The 21,276-nt window shown below is 48.0% G+C and overlaps 1 protein-coding gene across 4 annotated transcripts in view; it reads right to left on the reverse strand.

Moving 5' to 3' along the window:
• Positions 1-21,276, reverse strand: part of Aff1 (ALF transcription elongation factor 1) — a 162,600-nt gene that overhangs the window by 58,043 nt on the left and 83,281 nt on the right. For all 4 annotated transcript variants that reach the window (NM_001437106.1, NM_001437107.1, XM_087582827.1 and 1 more), the window contains 2 exon segments: positions 10,709-11,572; positions 12,220-12,340. In NM_001437106.1, the coding sequence (NP_001424035.1) occupies positions 10,709-11,572; positions 12,220-12,340 (985 nt within the window).

Genomic DNA, 21,276 nt, shown 5'->3' on the forward strand with positions numbered 1-21,276 from the left:
TGCGTTACCAATGAGCTTCAGGACAACTTGCTGGCATGGCTAGACGTGAACTTGAAACAGTTATCACGAGATAGACACTCAGCTCACTTGACACCAACACAGAACCATGGCGGCCTGTCACCTTGCATGGGAACAGCATGGGGCTTGCCAATCTTGTTATCCCCATAGATTTCCTACCTGCATAAGGATGAAGGAGAGTTTGGCCAAGAGATGATGGCCCATCGACGACAGTGGCCACCTCCTTGGAGCATCAATACCAAGACCAACATGACCTCAAGTCCCCACTAGGGACAAAAGCCACGAACCTGTCTTCTGGGAAGCCCAAATCTGCTCCTGCATTGGCACGGTTGGTCCTTCAGGGACAAGTCCAGGACGAAGCCAATTATCTCCCATTCCTTAATGGGCAGGGAGAATATGACCTGCATGTCTTGAGCAGGACCAGTCTGATGACAGAAATCCAAAGTCTTTGGCTTCATCTCCACAAGCTCCTCAGCCACAGCCCCAAGACCACTGCAGACCCTGCTGCTGCACCCGAGTCATCTGCCATTTGGTGTTTTCCAGAAGATGAAGAGAGTATACTCTTAAGAGTCAGTTACTGAGTCTGGAGAGATGGCTCAGCAGTTAAGAGTACCTCTGCCAGAGGTCCTGAGTTCAATTCCCAGGAACCACATGGTGGTTCACAACCATCTGTAATGAGATCTGATGCCCTCTTCTGGTGTGTCTGAAGACAGCTACAAGTGAACTCACATATATTAAATAAATAAATCTTTTTTTAAAAAATTTATTACTGAGCTAAAGAGATGGCTCAGTGGTTAAGAGCACTGACTGCTCTTCCACAGGTCCTGGGTTCAAATCCCAGCAACCACATGGTGGCTCATAACCATCTGTAATGGGATCTGATGCCCTCTTCTGGTGTGTCTGAAGACAGCTACAGTGTACTCTATATATATAATAAATAAAAATCTTTAAAGAAATAAAAATAAGAAAAGTTAATTACTGCTTTGTTGGGAATTCAAAGTTTCCAATGTTTAGTGAAAACAATAAAACCAAGAACTCAACACAGAGAATACTATCTTTTAGATGTTAGCAACTAAATACACTGTTCCATAGAGAGCTCCTTAATGGGGGCAGAGTCTCACTCCTTCTCTCACAGAGGGGCAATATGGAAAAAGACTAGAAGATAGTCAACTCTTATTGAAGAGTCTCTTATTAACTAAGCGCAGACACGATTTTTATACAGCACATTTCTCATTTTGCCCAAAGTATTTCTAAAAGGCCCTTGGCCAGTGGCACAGGGCATGAGGCAATCTTATTATTACTTTGGTCTCTGCCATGGCCTGTGTGACTTTGGTAAGTTGGTGCATATCGCCTAACGGATCACCAGAAACATGAACCACAGTGCTGTCCGTCACTGCATGGCCTGTGTGGGATGATGGGAACTACAGGTGACATGTAACGTATCCCTCTCAATGAGGTTCGGAACGAGCCAGTGTGTCCCCTCAGCAGCTGATTCACCGGAAGCTTGAGTGAACATAAAGGAGATGAAGGATCCCGTTCTTCCATCACCTTCAAGGTGAGATCATCTGTCTTACTAGAAAATTAAGCCCAGGCTGCAGGAAAGCATGTCCAGGCTCAACGATTCCCAAGTTACTAGGATACCAGCTAATGATGCCTTTGTGGTTGGAGGAGATGAGTCAATGTCCCGCCCAGTGTGGCTAGCTTTTTCCCAGGAAAAGGGATCTATTCCATGCAAAACACTTAAGACTGAATCCTTGTCCACATTAACGATTTCATGACATGTCATTAAAAACACCTGGGCATGATGGCACAGACTTTTAATCCTGGCACTTGTGAGACAGAAGAAGCAGGTGATCTCTGGGAGTTTGAGGCCAGTCTGTCCTACATATTAAGTTCCAGGACAGCCATTGCCATATGTAGAGCAACCCTACTTCTCTACACATGCACATAATATCATCACCACCACCACCACCACAGAAAACACATAAAAACCCTCTCATAGAGAAAACCCTTGAAAGACTTAAAGACCAGTGTTGAAGTGTAAGGAATTCATTTTCAAATAATCCTGGGGCTGTAGCTATGACTCAGCATACTTATACTGGCTACTCATGCAAAGGACTCTGGTTCAGTTCCCAGCACCCACAGAGAGGAGGCTCACAACTGCCTGAAAACTCTGGGCTGGAGAGATGGCTCCATGGTTAAGAGCAATGACTGCTCTTCCAGAGGTCCTGAGTTCAATTCCCAGCACCCACATGGTGGCTCACACCCATCTGTAATGGGATCTAATGTCCTCTTCTGGTGTGTCTGAAGACAGCTACAGTGTATACATATATAATAGATAAATAAATCTAACAGAAAAAAGAAAAAAAACCCTCCAATGCCAGGGGATTGAACACTTCTTCTGGACTTGGTGAGCACTGTGCACATGCGGTATACATTCGAGAGAAAAAAAAAAAAGCAGGTAAAACCGTAAAACCCAAACATACAACATTTTAAAATTAATAAATTTTTTCAAACTCACCTTTAAAACAAATTGTCCCCAGACAAATGTCCTAACTAGAGAATATCATTTCACGCCCTACGATTCTCTCTTTGGTGAGTCAAACGTGTTAGGGGGATTTTCATTCAGACTCCAGCTCAAAAGCAAATTTGGTTAGGAAAGCTTTATGGTGAACACAATATGGCAGAAACCCGTTGTCAGCGTCCCCACTTGTGTTCAAACAAAACAGGGACCTGTAAATGCTTGCTTTGTGGAGGAAGAGGGGAAACAGCACAGTGTGGGCAGAGGACCTGCTAGGACAGGAGCACGGGGGAGAAGCCAGCTCTGTGGGGCCTGAGAGTCACAGTGGGGATGGGGAGCACCGCAGGAACAGCACCACTGGAGGACAGGAAAAGCTCCAGTTCCGAGAGGAAAGCAAAGGGCAGGCAGCCCTGGCACTGTTCACCTGCCCTCTCAGCTCTCAGGGAGGAGCTAACTAAAGACAAACCACTTCCATCAACACAAAGAAGGCAAACGGTAAAGACAGGGCCATAGGTGGGCACCTGAGGCAGAATTTCCTGGGCCCCTAGAGAGACCTGAGCCAATGGGTTTCAGGCCAGGTTGGGCAAAAATAATCAGACCAAACAAAGGAAGCCATGGGAAGGAGTGAAAGCTAAGCTCACACAGAAGCAGACATCGGGTTCAAGGTCAGCCATAAAGATCTCAGGTGTAGATAGCGCAGGGAGGGGGAGAGAGGTGGGAGGCTTTCCATGGCTATTCATCGGGTAATATTCACGGGACTAATAAGCTGGTCACAGAGAGAAGGCGATCCAAGAGACCATTGCCAATGTCCATGGCAGGTACAAGGAAAGGGAGACACGGTGAACTAGATCTGAAGTAACCATGCAAACTTGTACAAAAGCCCCAGGACAGTGGATGAAAGGAGGCATTGGAATTCTAAATGTTTAAGGCTAGAAAATATCGTTTGTGTCCTTCCCCTCTTCTAGCAGCTGACACCTCCTTGATAAACATCACCAGGTGAAGGCAGAGCCCTAGGAAGAAACAGGACTTCCAACAGAGACAGAGCCTCTCTAAAGAGACAGGTAAAAGCCAGCCACAAAGGAGGAAGGTACACGGTGTGTCCCATGTTCGGAGACATCAAGTATGAAATGACTTGGCGTGCTTTCCTGGGTCATCCGATGGCAAAACCCAAATGGCAGAGGCCCAAGAGGTTGAGAGAAGACCCAAAGACAGAGTGTCTGCCCGCTTCCGGCTACACAGCATCGACTGTGGAGGGAGAAAGGAAGTAGTGATGTTGGAAGGGGTAAAATGGCTCACTACGGCTCAGAAGGTGGGAGACCTAAGTGCGGTTCAGTAGCCTGATCGTGGTGCTAGTGGAAGTCGGGGCTTCAAGTGGCAAGATGGAGAACAGGCTTGGCTTGGGGGGGGGGGGGGCGGGAGGCATGGGGGAGGGGGCTCGAGAGGGACATCTGCACCCTTCTGTGAGGCCACTGGAGAAAAGCAAATGACCCCATGGTGAGAAGAGGGGAGAATAGAAATCTCATCTGCATGGCTTCCAGCTTTGAGAGGGCCCAAGGCAAAGCAAAGCTTAGCCCTGTGCATATAGCAGTCACTCGGAACTCAGTTTTAATCACCCTTTGTTCAAAGATTCGGCAGCCCTAACTGCATTACATCCGGTGCCAACAGGTTGGCCAGGCTGCAGAGAAAATCGGGGAGCTTTGTGGCAGTGTACTCGGCTTCTTAAACTCCTTAGGGACTCAGTCTGCAACATGTAAAATGTGACAATTCATGTCACAGGCGGCCTTAACAACGGGGAGAGAGACAGGCGAACAAGCGCTATGGCAATCAGAGAAAGGGCAAAGTAAAACTTTCTGATTGCTTGTTTTTCTAAGGTGAGATGTTTACTCCAAGAAACTGCCAAGCCATGTGGGTGTTACTGTTCAGGAGAGTCTGCCATGCCAAGGGGACATGAGGGGAGTGGAGGGAACACAGGGACCCTGAAACCCCCGAAGACATTATCTTTTTTGGGGTTGGTTAGTTGGTCGGTTGATTGGTCTGGTCTGGTATGGTCAGGCTAGATCCAGTCTCTCTTAACTGGAGATCGCCATGCCCTGTGCAGGGCTGAGAGGGGCTGACACACATGTAACATATGTTACCGAAAACTAGCTCCTAGGGCAATGCCAAAGCAAATGGACTCTTTCTCTGGGCTTTTTAATTATTTCCAGTCGTTTAAAAGTCAAATGGGAGGGAGGGACTGGAGAGTTGGCTCAGAAGTTGAGGGCACCAGCTGTTCTTCCAGAGGGAGTCTCTAAGTGTCCATTAACTCCAGTGGCTGGAGATCTGACACCCTCTTTTGTCTGGCCTTCAAGGGCACCAAGCACACTTAATGCAGACGCACACGCAAGCAAAACAGCCATACACGTGAAAATAAAACCCAGTGCCAGGTGGTGATAGTACACACCCTTAATCCCAGAACTCAGGAGGCAGAGGCAGGAAGATCTCCCCGATCATCTACAGAGTGAGCTCCAGGACAATTTGTCAGCACAGACAGATCCTATCTCAAAACCACAAGAACAAAAAAAAAGGAAACATCAGACTGGGAGCAGAGCCTGCAGCCTAGAGTGTATAAGGTTCAACCCCAGACACTGAAACTTTAAAATAAAGAGTTTGGGAAGGGTCATATCTCTCGGCAACACCCTAACTAGGATTCATAGCATCTTTGATCTCATCTCTCTGAGCTTTCAAAAATATACCTCAAAAAACATGAATATCGTGATCGGCCTTTCTTGTCCCACCCCCCAGCATTACAAATCCCTCTTTTTAATACAACTCCAAATTCCAGCTTCTTCTTTTTCTGATATTTTTACATTTACTTATCTAAGGGGTGTGGTTTAGCGGGTAACTTTAGGGACTTGGGTCTGTCCCTCCAACTTGTGAGTTCCTGGGGAGAGGGGGAGGGAAGTGAACGTGAGATTTCGCTTGCATCTGGAAGCCTCGGCCATTGACTCTGTGTTTGCGACACGGGACCGTGTGCCAGGCAGCCCTGACACATCTCCTGAGGAGCAAGCTTTTAAGGTGAGTCTCGGTGACTGGAGAACCAGGGCTCCCGACACAGAGGCTCTGCTGTAACAGCAGTCTAAATGTAAACTTGTCTTCTTTGGTCAGTGTCACCGTAATGTGACAGTTTCCTCTGATCCCTGCCAGAGTCCTTATGCCAGCGGCAGCTGCAGTGCCAACTGCCTGGCACTGCTGTTGTGCGGTTGTGCCAGTGAAGGGGACGGCAGTGCTGGGGGGTCAGGCAGACGGAGGGCTCAGGGTGACCCACATGAGTCAGAATTCAGAATCAGGAGGAGTTAATCTGAGATTATGGGTGTTGGGGAAAGACTCGTAAACTATGTCCAGTGAAGAACCAGAGATGAGTGCCCTCGACCTCCAGAGAGGCTGGTGAAGTCCCAGACCTGCAAATCTAAATATAGGAGCTTAAAAATAGTGACAAATCACCCACGGGCATTTTGAGCAGAAGCTGTCAGGACAGCCCTGGACCACAAGCTGCTTTGTTTGATGGTGTGTTTTCTGGGGCTTTGGTTTTTTGGCTGGCATTTATGAGAGCTAGAGAGCTCGAAGATCAGGTAGAAAATGAGACCTTCCGTTCCCCCAGAGATGCCCTGCTCTGACAACCAGTCTCCAGCTGCAGTTACTGGAGCCAGGCAAGGCTCGCAAACACATTTAAGCTCTGACAGAACTTTATGTAAATATATATATATGCATATATATATATATTTTTTTTTTTTTTGAAAAGCTCAAAGATTGCTGGAAGTGAGGTAGCAAAGAGAACAGGGCTGCCTGTAGCAGCCCAAGAGAAGACTTAACCCTGACTGGAAGGTCTGCTGGGGTGGCGTTAACTGGAATTGTTTTTTTCACTTTCTGTTCCTTCTCAAAACTGCCAGAAGTACATTTGGTACCAGGATAAGAAATTCCTGTTCCTCCTAGCTGTGCACTCACTCACGCTCTCTCTCTCTCTCGCTCGCTCTCTCTCTCACACACAGACACACAGACACACAGACACACACGGACACGGACACACATGGACATACACCAAGCCACCTCCCAGCCTGGTCCCTAGAGCAGTGGCTGGCCCAGCATGGGAGTCTCCCCTGCCTGGCTGCTCTCCCAAACTTAATTCTGTGTTGTTTCTGTGTCATTGTGTGTGACATTTAGTCCACAGGAACAGAAAGGCAGATATGACGGCCAAATGGACGGTTTTGGTTTGGACAATCAATAATACTTAGAAGATATTTTAAGCAGAATTCTTCTTAGGAAAGAAAGAAAGGGCCGTGCACCTCGTTACAAACTTAGGTTTTGAACTTGCATTTCTGCCTCCTTGGTTGCCAAGAGGTACATGGTTTGACCAGGAAAAAAAAATCATTATTTCTTGTTTAAATCTGTTGTTTGCTCAGACTCCCTGAGAACTCCACAATCGGCTATTTTCACACTGATTCTGATATTTTTAGTTGTCGAAACCATTAGACTGACAAAGTACGATCCTCCCCTCCCCCACAGAGGTTCATGCTACAAACAAAAAAAAGGCCTTTTCTCCTGAACCTCGTCTCCTATCTGAGTGAGCATGACCTACTTTCGGCCTGCACTTCCCCCTCTAACCTGACGATGACGATGGTGATTTGTCAAGCTCAGTCTAATCTCCTTAATCCCCTTGGCTGAAGGATTTCTGAGTTTAATGTTTTAATCTAGGGGCCTCGGTACTTAAGTAATTAGAGGTCATATCTCTAGCTCTCCCCCTTTAGGTAAAATTACCATGGTTTACTTTTGAGTTTTAATTTATAATTAACAGAATTCTAAGAACGACAGCGGTCGAGCATTTGGAGCTTCGGACTGAATGTGTGAATTGTGAAAGAGCATTCTGGGATGGCTGTATTTCTAGCACTCAGTCTCAAGCCTGTGATTTCCCTAATTATTCACATGCACAGGATATTCTGTGGTGATTCTAAAGAATCCAGAGTGTGTGTGTGTGTGTATCAATATTCACAGACCCTTAAATACTTAAAGATGGCTGGCTGACATATAGCCACTGCCTGGATCTGTGAGAAAGTATGATACTTACACGTTTACAGTGTGTATGTACGAGTGTGTTCTGGTGTGAGTAGAATTTGCATTTAAAGTACTCTAGCTAGCTAAGGCCGACACTTGTGGCAGAGTTTGTCGCTTTCCAGAATCTTGGCTAACACTTCCAATTCCCAACATTTTTTTCATGCCTGCGAACTTGTGAGCTTTTGGGAGAGAATTGCTTTTCTATTAGTTAATCTGAACATTCTTCTTACAAAACTTTTTTAATTTAATTTAATGTTTTTTTTTTTTACTTAGTCACATAAAAAGCTCTTTCCTGCCAAGAACAATTACTTCAGCACAAGATTCGTAGCTTTATATTCAACATCTCAGTTTCTCGATCAGCGTGCACTGAAAACCCAGAGAAAACGGATGAATCCAAGCGCCTGTGTGCAATCCATTTTTTGGCAACCTGACATAGGAAATGGAGTAAGTAGTTATAGGAAAAATACTGTCCGGAGTAGACTAACATTATCCGTTGGCATGTGCGCTCAGTGCTGGGGGGATAGCTCAATTCAGCTCACAGATCCCACACCAGAAGTCTTGACACCACCACCCTGTTACTCTGAGAAGCTTAAAGACACTAAAGGACCCTTCTGCACAGGTATCCTAGGCCTCCTCGGGTGTGGGAATCCAGAGCCATGTGTAGCCTCTCCCAGAGTTCTCATCACTGACTACAGCCTGGTCTTCCTAGGTAGTCCTGGCTCACAGATAGATCAGCAGGCCTCTCTGCCTTCCTGCTGGGAACAAAGGTGTGACCCATCACACCTCGCCTCTGTTCTTTCTCTCAAGAGTTGACTATTAAAGCGCTTTGGGTATTAGCAAAAAGTAATTTCCAGACTAAAAAGTGAGGGGTGAGATGCTGAGCTGTGGAAGCTAACGTTGGCTCTGGGAGACTGGGGTAGAGTGGCCAGGAAATGAGCAGGCAGGAACAGACCGGACTGCTAAAATTCATTACCCGCTCCCTGAGGAATTTACAAGAGAACAATAGTCACGAATAAAACAGGCTTATGTCGGATAATCTCTCGGATCTCTGTGAGACCTTGAACAATGATTTTAACCAAGCTGTGGTTCCTTTACCGATCCATGAGGACCCAAGACGTTTTCATGACCTGACTTGAGCATGTGCTTGGGTGTTGCAGGCATGAGGTCAGTGGGACTGGTTAGATTGGAATTTGAAATCAGCCTTGAGAAAAAGGCCAATGAGTTAGATCAGTGTGGGTAGCTACCAAGCCTGACAGACCAACCCGACTCCCATTCCCCATGGCGGAAGAAGAGAACCAACCCCGGCCAGCGACGTTGATGAACACTAGAGTAAAGGGAAGATCTGAAATGGTGTTAAAATGAGACCAGAGCCCTGCTGTGTTCTGCCCCAACACAGAACCAAGTGTGCGGAAATCTCCACAGGATGAAATCACGGCCCAGCAAGCTCGGCCACCATGGGTCAGTTCTATACTCAGATTGGAATCCTTCAGACCATAAGCAAACGCTATTTTCTGAGTCCTCAAATGCACTCATTATTTGAGGGCTCAGTAAAGAAGTCAACATGGTCATTCAAAACCAGAGGGGACCTATGGGGCCTAAGCTTCTCCTCTACCTTGTCCTGAGGAGTCACTTGGATCCTAAGGGCCCGGAATCCCTTCTTTTAAAAAAAAAAGGAGAGTCGACAGGAGCTCTCTGTGTAGCCCTAGCTGGCCTGAAACTCTGTAGACAAGGCTAACCTCAAGACAACAATCAAGAGATTGACCTGCCTCTGCCTCGTGAGTGCTGGGATTGAAGGCGTGAGCCCATGGTGCCTGGCTTCCTCTTCCGCTTTTCAAGCGTTACTAAGGGGCATTTGGAAAGACAGGGTTGGCAGCACTATCACTATCACAGGAGCAGAGTCTGGATCCCAGTACATGCTGGGACAGCAGAACTGCTCTCTGGTAATCCAAACATACACCTGTTTGCTAGAGGCAGGCCCAGGAGGCTTGGTGATAGACTAGGCCTTGATATATATGGAGGACAGGATTGAGAATGCTTCGACGTCAACCTCAGGCTTCCACGTGCTCGCACGGGCACCCCCCCCCAACATCCCTCACTGCACCCCTTCTCCCCACACACGTATGGACACATGTATGCACACACATATGCACACATGTATGCATATATCCCATCTACAAATACAGACACCGATAAAATAAAATGTTATTCTCAGACATTACATAAAACTGTAACCCGGTCAAACTCTGAGGGATGGATATGCAAATTAAAATGTCTGTGCAGTAGAAACGCCCTCTACAGCGACAGGTAAGCATTAGACTCACTTCATCTGAGTCTAAATTCAGGACCAGCTAACTGGAAGTCCACGGTGGGGGGACTCAGAAGAACTACCGTCTACACTGCACAATATGGTAAGAAGAACCCCTCCCCCCAACAAACATCCCTTTCCAGTGAACTAGCAACCTTTTATAACTGTGCGTGAAGTGGTGTGGTGTATCTGTGCTCATGAATACATACATGTACTACCTATCTTTTTAACCGCTGTGTGCATGTGTGTGTGCAAATTCCTGCTCAGTCTGATTTTATTTGTACGTTATACTTCTCCAGGTCAAGGAAAAAAAAATTCTTCGATTCCTCTGATAATGGCAGCCTTGTGTGTGGTCAGAATTGGGGTTCATGTACTATCCCTAAAAACTGAAATTGGTAGTAATTTCTCTACAATTAAGCTGGCCGGTGGTGGTACATGCCTTTTAATCCCAGCACTTGGCAGGCAGAGGCAGGTGGATCTCTGAGTTGGAGGCCAGCCTGGTCTACAGAGTGAGTTCCAGGACAAGCCAGGGATACACAGGGACTGGAGAGCTGGCAGAGATTAAAGAGAACTGGCTGCCTTTCCAGAGCAGTTGGGTTCAATTCTCAGCGTCCCCACAGTGACGACAACGTGTGTAAGTCTGGTCTTAGAGGATCTAATGCCCTCTTCTGGCCAGGCCTGCAGGTGGTGGGCAGGCAGACACACAAAACACCCAAGTACATTAAAAAAAAGAAAGAAAACGGAAAGAGGAAAAAACCCTCAAAAGAAACCCCACTTACCTCTACCGTCTGCGAGGGCATCCTTAGTCTAGTGAGCTTGGCTTTGGCAGGCACTTTAAGGTCCGGTTTCTCAAAGCTTTGCTGACCAAAGTCCTCCAGCGGCGGCTTCAGCTCAGGGGACTCGCTAGGAGCCTGGTCCTGACCGTCCATGGGACGGACGTACGCTGTGGGCTTCTGCTGCATTGCGATGCTTTTTGAGGGGAGGGGAGGTGGTGGAAATGTTTGGCAAGGTGGCTGAGGAGGGGCTGCTCCAAGGCTGGTAACTGCCACCAGACTGTCGAGAGGAGTCTCCTTCTCTTGGGCCGTCACCACCGGGTCCTTGGAAGGCTTGGAGGCATAGCAGCTCTGAGTGCCAGTTCCGCTGCCGTGAGCCTTGCTGGTTGCCTGCGGCCTGGAATGTGCAGGTGAGAGTGGGGGCACGGGGGACGGCAAGGAGGAGATGAAGGGCGAGAGCTTCCTCTCCGAGTCTCCCTCGGCTCTTCGGTCACACTTTCTGGAACAATGCCCCTGACTGAGGCGATCTTGAGCCGGACGGGGGCCATCGGGCGCTCCGTAGATTTTGGCATGGAGACTTGGCACCGGCTCCATCCTGGGCTGTGCCATCTTTGGACTTTGGCTGACGTTGCTGACAGAAAGTGATCCGGGAGCAGAAGTGTGGGTAGGCTGGTGGTAGACATGTGTGCGGAAGGAGCCGGATGCACCGCTCCCCCGGTCGTGACACGAGGGGTATCTGGGCTTCCCCGGCCTGTCCTCAGAGCCGTCCAGGCGGTGAGGGTGGGACTTGCTGCTTAGGAACTCCTTCATCTCTTCATAGTCACCTAGCATGGTCTGTATGCGACTCGACAGCTCATCGCCTTTCGCGGTCTGAAAAACAGAGAAGAGCAGACTCGAGGACTGCGGGAACCGAACCGAAGCGGAGCAATAGTAGATTGTGATGCGATTACGTCGTCTACATGATTTAAATAATTAATAAATTTTTTTTCGGTTCTTTTTTTTTTTTTCGGAGCTGGGGACCGAACCCAGGGCCTTGCGCTTCCTAGGCAAGTGCTCTACCACTGAGCTAAATCCCCAGCCCCAATAATTAATAAATTATCGCGTGATTGATATCAGCAAGCGCAAACCCCTCTCGACTTAGTGTGGGACACGCACGTTGTTATTAACTCACCTCCCCTGCTGAGGAGCCTGCCAGGGAAACCCAGACAGAAGACTAACCTTACAAAAGAAAGCCGCACACTTTTGGTAATTCTGGCTCACAGTGTTCAAAGAGTTTTCAAATTCTGTTTTTCAAAAAAAACAACACATCCCCCCCCCCGGGGGGGGATAATTTATTTTCTCGATCGTGACCCCCGATTGAACTCTCGGTTGCATGGAATGAATTTTGTCATCCGGTTTAATATTGCGACAGGCTGGGCTGTCTTTCTTTCTTTCTCTCTCTCTCTCTCTCTCTCTCTCTCTCTCTCTCTCTCTCTCACACACACACACACACACACACACACACACACACAAAGTACCTTGTAGGGCTCTGCAAACAGTGGAGCCTTCTCAGGAAACGCCTCTTTCTCCTGGTGGGCCTCTTGGTTGCGCCTTTCCTTCTCTCTGATTCGAAGCAGGTTTCTGTCTTCATTGTACAAGCTTTTCCAAAGGCCGCAAAAGGAAAAAAAAAAAAAAAAAGGTCATCAGTATCCAAGTTTCATGGCAAGAATAGGGGCCAAGAAGAAGAACTGACGGGGGATGTAATTCCAAAAGGTGCACTGGGATCGCAGAGGGCTCAGCAGTGAGGGGTGCATGCTGCTCCTGCGTAAGGTCTGAGCTCTGTCCCCAGGACAAACGTCAGGTAGTTCACCGCTCACGCCTGCAAGTCCAGCTTGGAATCTAACGCCTGCCTTTTCTGGCCTTAGTGGGCACCTGTGGGTGGGTGTGAACACACGCGAACACATACACATGCGCACACTTCCAAATAAAAAAGGGAGAAGGGAAAAGCGGGTGGGACGCTCCAATCAAGCTGGGCCAGGGGTTCACACCAGTAACCCAGCAACTGAGGCAGAAACAGGAAGACGGCCGCAAGTTCAAGACAATCCTCCTCTACAGACCGAAGCCAAAAGCTTTATTTCCTAATGAAAAGTCACCAAACACCCAAACCAGCACTTACTTCATTCCCCAGTCAGGGTATCTTAGCATATAAACTTGGAAAGACGGTGTTTACCCATCCAAAGTATAAGGAATGAACAACCCAATTCTAGAAGCCAGTTCTATATACTCAGAGTAGCACACAATCCAATTTGAAAATTACATAAAACTGTAACCCTACATCACTGGCTGTGGTGTCAAAGTAGTTAAAAATGTACTCGTTGACAGGTCAATTCTGGAAGAAAGCTGATTTCAGCTACGTTCAAGCCCCAGTCAGGCCTGCACCATTGGTAGGGCAGCCTGCTCCCTACAGACCTGTGATTTACAGTGAATGAGGGAAATAAAGAATTAGAATGAAATAAAGACGTCATAGGCCTGCTTCTGGGGAATCTGCTAAGACTTCCCTCCCAATGCTTTTGAACAAACAGATACAGCCAAGGTATCTAACGTCTTCCTAGTTCGCTATAGCTCATGTCAGATGGCCTCTCCAGTGCCCTGTTACCCTCTCTTGCTCCCTTACTCTTCACGGCAGGGCAGGACTCTGGATTTCGGGGTCGGGAGCTGTCAAGACAGGTCTATGTAGCCCTGGCTATCCTGGAACTCTTTACTTACAGCTTGAACTCTGTGAGTTAGGAACCAGAGTGCTCTGACAAAGAGTTCCAGGAAAGCCAAGGCTACACAGACAATCTTAAAAGCACACACAACAAAAGCAGAGAAAACAAAAACAAACCCCCCCCCCCAAAAAAAACCAAGACCTTGCTGATGCCAAGAGTGTGGAAGACAAAAGGAAGGGCTGAAGGAATGGGCTAGCCAGGGCTACACAATGAGAACCTGTCTCCACACTCCCCATTCAAAGTAGAGCTCTGCTCTTCTGCGAACAGCCCCCCTATCTGTCGCCACGGCCACCGAAAGGGCAGACCTTCAGGTAGTAAAGCTCTCAGTCAGGACTGGGAATGGTAGCCTTACAGCTAACAGGCTGTTTAATCCCTTGTTTAATTTCCACATCAATTGCACACTCAAGTATCATTAAGCAAAGTAATCCTGTGTGAGATAACAACATCTCTAAGCCGGGCTCAGCATCCGTTAGGTGCCTACACTCTCAAGGCTTTTCAGCTGAACTAATGAGAACTACTCTAGAAATAACCACAAAAGCCCAAGCAGGTATCTAAAACTAGAGAGCCTCCCACAGGGAAAGAATAGCATTAAATGAAGGACTCTGGCTAATTAATTAGAAGCCCAGGTGTGGTGTGCACGCCGTTAATCCCGGCACTTAGGAGGCAGAAGTAGGGAGATCTCTGAGTTCTGGGACAGCTAGCACTACAGAGAAACCCACTCCCGAAATACACTCAAAATAATTACAAATTCACACCCAACTTTTATTGGCAAACATATGTACTACTGGGACGGTCTTGAGGCAAACTTCCAGTGACTGTAACTCACTATCGTGAAGAGACACCTGGGGCGTTGCAGTCTGGTGGGTCCCGGTCTAGGCTCATCCGCTGTCTGTGGTCTCTTTGACCACAGCAGAGAGCCAAGCTTCCAGTTCCCAGATGCCCATGGTAAGCTGGGAACCATATCCAGGCTGCCTTTTTGGCTTTGTACACAAACCAGCATCTGCCCAACTACACCCGGCAGGCTCCTGGTTCGATTACTCACTGCAAATCTGCACTAGATGAAGTGTTCTTGCTGAAAAGGCCCTAAGCAATACTTTTTTCCCCAGAAACTTGTTCTTTGTCCTTTTGCAAGGAGGAGCAAGGTGAATTCCAAAGCAGCTCTGCAGCAGCATCCACGGGATGGGTGGAGCCTACGGCGGCTGCATTAAACCAAGCACAGGGCAAGGTGGGGAAGGACAGGCACTCAGATGTGCACATTGTGGGGTCCACACAGTTACAGCGCACAGGTTGGGCAGAGGACAGCTCTGCAGAGCCCGTCCATGCCTTTCCACCGTGTGCGAGCTCCATGCATTCTAGCCTTTCTTTTCACTGTTACTGGTGTTTGTCCTCCAGTACACACATGATATGGGGCGTGACTGCTGCAGCACGTGAGATCCAGGTTCTGGGAACCGAACCTGGGTTGATGAACTTTGAAATAAAGGGATCTCCTCCCCGATCCCCCATTCCCACCCCCCCAAGCCGGGAAAGGTCTTATTGATTCTCACTCTGTAATTACCGCTGAATAATTACAAGTTAACTATGGCTTTAATTAAAGGCAACCACCTCCCCCCAGGAGAAGCAACAGGCTTTTCACTCTAGCACACTCGGGGTACGCCATACTGATATACAAACAGCCACAAGTCCCTGCTGAGGGTGACACACCCTCCCCGTGTGTATCAGAGTAGGGCAGAGGCCTTGTCAGAGCAGATTACAGAGCCCAGGGAGGCCCTAAGGAGGAAGGGCCTGCAAGCTCCTAGGTAAGGCTAGTAGAGAGGACAGCAGCTCCAGCCGCCCGCCATGCTGGTCTTCGATCCTCCACAGTCCTCAGTCAGCACTGTCCTGGATGCTTCACTTGTGTGTTTGTGTTCTCTCTCTCTCTCTCTCTCTCTCTCTCTCTCTCTCTCTCTCTCTCTCTCTCCCCCCCCCCCTCTCTCTCTCCTGTTTTCAATCAGATCTGACAAAGTAGGATTTTTTTTTTTATTCCAAGTCGTCTTATGCTCCCAGTTGCTGGCAGAGCTGCTGGTCTGCGTTACACATGATCTCGAGGTGTGAGGTGTGCTCCCTGCCAATCACTCTTAATGCCTTTCAAGGAGGTCCCCGCAACCCAGGTATCCCTCCCTGACAGCAGAACAGCCACAGAAGGCATGGCTGGCTCGACCGATACGGCAAAGCCCTTACAGGAAGCTGTTTGAGAGAGGGGCTTCCGAAAGGCATGGGTGCTCTTCCATTTCCAACCCCTGAGCTGCTAACAACCCTTCTTCACATCCTTGCTAAATTCTTACACACTTCCCTGACCCCATAATAACCCCCAGACTCCTAAGTGATTTCTCATATACTCAAGGCACGTGTGAACTTATTTCATGGTCGGGCTGTATAAATAGTCTTGCACCTAAGTGCCTGTGATATGCCGAAAAGGGGGCTTGCAAAGGTTCTTTCTGGCTGGTGAGCCAAGCCACGTTCCTAGATTTCCACTCCAACCCTACAGTCCTTGTCAGCAGAGGAAAAGACACGAAGCCTCAGACTAGTTGGAGCAGCTGGTTTCATATAAAACAAAACAATAATAAAATTTTAAAAATGTTTAAAAGTGCGTATACAGCCCCGTCTGCAAGCCTGGTTACCCAGAAAACCCAGGGGTTCCACAGAAGTTCTCAAAAACATCCACAGACAGGGAACAACACTCCGTAAACCATGATCTGGCGTCATGATACTCAGCATCCTGGAGGTTCAACAGAACACAGTGGGAAGTCTTCTAAAGAATACACCAAGTCCGAGGTCCTCTCTGTCTCCAGAAACCACATAAAAGGCCATGACCCATGCTCCAGCTGACTGTAAAGGGAATGGGGTCTACTTTTGCCATGGTATTGATGATCACAGACTCATGGTTGAGAGAGGGAGACCCAGAAGGCTGTGTGTGTGTGTGTGTGTGTGTGTGTGTGTGTGTGTGTGTGTGTGTGTGTCTGTTGGGGGTGGGAAGCCATGCTCTGATCGGAAATTGGACTTTTTCTTTTTTTTATCCTTATTTTTTTTTTTTTTTTTTTGGAAGGGGGAGGTCACAAAGGCAGGGAGATTGGATCTGGGAGAATGGAAGGTTCCGGGCCGAGTTCCACAGGGCTGACTACACTCTGGGTTCATGGTGTGAAGTCCTCAAGTGGTCGATAATAAAAGTATTACGGGGAAAAAATCATCTCCACTCCCAAAAAGATGGGGACAACACATCAGGCTTCAGTGATGAGAGAGACAGTTTCTATCTCGACGGAAACATTTATTTTTGTCTTCAAAACATGGAGCTGCCCTGTGTTTAAACAACATTTGGAGAGGTTAACAGTTTAAGGTGTTGACATTTTCCATAAAACCAACGTGTAAAAAAAGTTTCCAAGCTATCGGGGCGGTAAGAACGGAAGCAAGGGCAGAAGACAAGTGTAAGTTGGGCAGAATTGTTTCTGCGTAACTTAGATGCATCAAACTCCGCTCGGGCTTCTAACAAACCCAAGCTGGAAGGAGAAATGAAGGCAGTCTCAGGCCTGCTAGTACCCTGGGAGAGCATTCACGCACTTGCTTGTGCAGCGCCACACTGCAGAATAAACACCCAGCCAGCAGAGCTGACGACACCCCACATGTTCTCACTGACAGAACTCCCCACGCTAACTCGTGGCTTAAGAGGGAAGAAGAAATATCTGAATGAGCCTGTGGAAACCTAAAACACACGGGGTGTGCTTCACTTTCTTTCGGAGAGGTGGTGAAAATCCTGAAAAAAACAGCTCCAATTCCTCACACCCTCGGAGCACAGTGATTAAGTCAACCCCACGCTGGGCCTGTCATGGCACATTTACTCAAAGGCTTTTCCTTAGGGGCTGGAATGTGTCACCGAGGAGTTAAAGTGCTAAGAAAACCCAACTCTGCAGGCATGGGGGTGGGGGTCCTCTCTTCTCTCTCCTCAGCGCTCACTAACAAGGAGCATGAGGACGGCCTCACACAAAGGCCCAAGCTGGGCTGGAGCCGTGGGGTGGCGTGCTGTGGTGTCCAGCTGAAGAGCCTTCTCCCAGGCCAGAGCTCACAAGCCTTGCCACACTAAACTAGGTTAGTCAATCCGGAATGCTGAATGCCATCCACGCTCCCATGGCAACCCAGGGCCCACAGGGCCGCCTGTGAACAGCTGACTACTCATTTATCACCCCTGACTGCTCACTCCGTGTGTGCCTTTCTCTCAAAGATGTCACCGGCTCCCTCTAGAATTAATCTTCAAAAGTTTTAATTCACCTTTGGAGAGTACAGGGGGAGTATCTTCTTCCACACATCTCTCCTGGTAGCCAGGGAAGGAGAAAGAAATGGACCAAGTGGGCTCTGGCTCGCTGATTTAGAGCCTCTCTGCCATTCTGCCTTGACCGTACAAATGGAAATAACTTCTAAGACTAACAGTTCCCAGTGACTTATGAAACACGGACGTCTGTTTGTGTCACAAGTGGATAGACGTGAAGGAACGTGACCTGTGGCTTCTTGTCGTGTGGCTTTAGAACGCTGGGGACTGTTCTGCCTACCTTACCCTGGCATTCTGCCTATGGTCCCTTGCTTACCACCTGATAATTTGAGAACTTGTTTTCTTACGTGTTGGCTTTATGAAAAATGTCAACGCGTTTTAGTTTGCCATTAAACCACATCTCTCCAGATGTTGTTTACAGGGGACAGCTCCATGATTTGAAGGCGAAATAAATGTTGTTCCCAAATAGAGAGACTACTCCCACCCCACCCCCCCAATTTCACGTGTATGGAAAGAATGAGCAAGAGGCTTTCTTGTAATAAAAGTCACTCGGCTAAATCTTCCCAGGTTTTCATACCTCTCCCTTAACCTAAAACACACTACAAACAGCCGGCTGGATCAAGGGGGACTTGGTCCCCAAACACACACTCTTATAACCCAAACTGACAATCCACCACCACCCCTGAAAAGACATCAGGAATTCTATCAGCTGTTTCCCTGGGGCAGAAACCAGGGATCATCTTGTGTTAGGACCCCCACTTCACAAAAGTTCAATCAACCTTGAAAACGCTGATCAGGGAGCCTCCTGCCCACTCACTCTCCTCTGAGGGTAACACACGGTAGAGAAATTTAAATTCTTGTTATGCACCATAAAGTTTCTTTCGCAGTTTGGAGGCAGTTTGCATACCTTAGACTCACAGCACAAGTTTTAAACTGATAAAAGTTGAATAAAACCCATACCAAAACATCGTGTTGATTTACCTTCCAGAAGAACCTGCCAGATACTTCTGCACAGGTCCTGATACACTTTACACACTATAAGGAGACCAGGGTAACATGGTGAACTGCTAATGAGGCTCACGGAGCCTTCTGTGTATAACCAGCTTGGTGCCTGGTGTGGTGGCTGGTACACAGCTTTTATACCATCGCTTGGGAGGCAAAGGAAAGCCAGGAGACCAGGCTAGCCTGCTCTGCACAGTCAGGTTCCAGAGGAACCAGGGTTACCAGAAAGGCTCAGTCTCAAAAACTAAATTTAGAAGAAGTTTTGTTGCAACATTCTCTTCACACAAAAGATATTCATGGGGCTGGAGAGCTGGCTCAGCAGTTATGAACACTGCTCTTCTGCAGGTCTTGAGTTCAATTCCCAGCAACCACATGATGGCTCACAACCATCTGTAATGGGATCTGATGCCCTCTTCTGGTGTGTCTGAAGACAGTGACAGTGTACTCACATATACATAAAACAAGTAAATAGTAATTTAAAAAATAATCCGGGGGTTGGGGATTTAGCTCAGTGGTAGAGCGCTTGCCTAGCAAGTGCAAGGCCCCGGGTTCGGTCCCCAGCTCCGAAAAAAAGAAAGAAAAAAATCCGTATACTATTTCAGCAGAGTACACACACACACACACTCACAGCAAAACAAAATGGAGTAAAGAAAATATCGTGATTAATATTCTGCTGAGCTCTGAACAGTAGATCAGCCCCAGATTGTTAACCAAATAATTTTAGATCCTTGTGTATGAAGAAGCAAAAGCTCACAGTAAAAACAGAGAACAGGATCCAAAGTCCAAGCGCCAGGGCTAGTGTTTTATGACACATTGTTTCTCTTCGGAATACATGGAGATACATGTAGAGAGGCGGTGTTATTCATCTGCAGTAGAGAAGCATAACCACCTGCCGTTTTACTAAGCGGGCTTATGGTGATGTTCTACCCAGCAGAAACGAGAGACTAAGGATGGAAAGAAAAGCTAGGTCTTCTGCTTTGCAGGAAACAAGTCTCTGCCTTCCAAACATATCAATAAAAGTGAAAGAGGAAAAAACAAAACAAAACAAAGAAATAGGGCTGGAGCAGTGGCCAAACAGTTAAAAGCACCGGCTTAACTCTAGTTCCAAAGAATCTGATACTCTCACCTCCCATGACACTGGGCACGCACATGGTGCACAGGGATACGTGCAGGCAAAACACCCACACATTAAAAAAAAATAAAAAACAAAAAAACACCCTAGGGCTAGAGAGATGGCTCAGCAATTGGGAATGCCCATCGCTCTTGCAGAGGACCGAGGCTTAGCTCCCAGCGCCTACATGGTGACTAACAACGATCTGTAACTTCAGTTCTGGGAAGCTCAATGCCTGCTTCTGACCTCTGTGGGTACCTGGCATGCATGCAGGCAGGACACTGGCACACGTTGAGGAAAATAAATCACGCACATATACACGTGTGTGCACTTGCACACAAGAAAGGCTACTATGCAAATAAGAAAAATGACAGAAGCCGCAACAGTGGAAAGCAATAACTTCTAATCGAAAAGTTTTGGCAATCTGTAGCTAGAGGTTAATAAAATGGCTGTTGTGGTGGTGGTGGTGGTGGTGGTGGTGGTGGTGGTGGTGGTGGTGGTGGTGGTTATGTGAAGTGTGATAATATAACTGAAAATTTACAGAAAATCCTGTCTCTGTGAAGGGTGGCCCCATAACAGCACTCTGCCCGCTGTAAACTGAAGAGCCATACATAATGAAAACACCCTCCCTTGAAGATGAAGCTGGGCGGGCAGTCGTGGTGCACGCCTTTGATCCCAGGAGAGCAGGTGGATGTGGAGTTCCAGAGGCCAGCCTTGTCTGCAGAGTTCCAGGACAGCAAGGGCCACACAGAGAAACCCTGTCTCAAAAGCAGTAACAACAGGAAGGGAGGAAGGAAGGAAGGAAGGGAGGAAGGAAGGAGGGAGGGAAGGAAGGAAGGAAGGGGAGGAAGGAAGGAAGGGGAGGAAGGAAGGAAGGAGGGAAGGGGAAGAAGGGGAAGAAGGGGAAGAAAGGGAGGAAGGGGAAGTGGGAGAAGGGGAAGAAGGGGAAGGGGAAGAAGGGGAAGGGGGGAAGGGGAAGAAGGGGAAGAAGGGGGAGAAGGGGGAGAAGGGGGAGAAGGGGGAGAAGGGGGAAGGGGAAGAAGGGGAAGAAGGGGGAGAAGGGGGAGAAGGGGAAGGGGGAGAAGAGGGAGAAGGAGGAGAAGGGGGAGAAGGGGAAGAAGGGGAAGAAGGGGAAGAAGGGGAAGGGGGAAGAAGGAAAATCTGCTACTCAGCTGAGTGTCCCTGCCTTCCCCCCACTCCCCATGAAAATAACATTGTACAGTTAAGACAGACATTGCTGGTGGCTTCCCAGGAACAACCAGAACCCTGGCCTCACATAACTGTGTCGTTCTTCTCACTATTCAACTGCCCATGAAGGGCACAGTATCACAGGCCTAGAAGATAATAAGGCTGACTGAGTTGGCCTCATTACAACCATGAACTGAAGAGTCCTGCCTGTGGTCACAGCTAAGAAAGATTG

The sequence above is a fragment of the Rattus norvegicus genome, chromosome 14, assembly GCF_021556685.1.
Source record: "Rattus norvegicus strain SHRSP/BbbUtx chromosome 14, alternate assembly SHRSP_T2T, whole genome shotgun sequence".
NCBI lineage: Eukaryota > Metazoa > Chordata > Mammalia > Rodentia > Muridae > Rattus > Rattus norvegicus.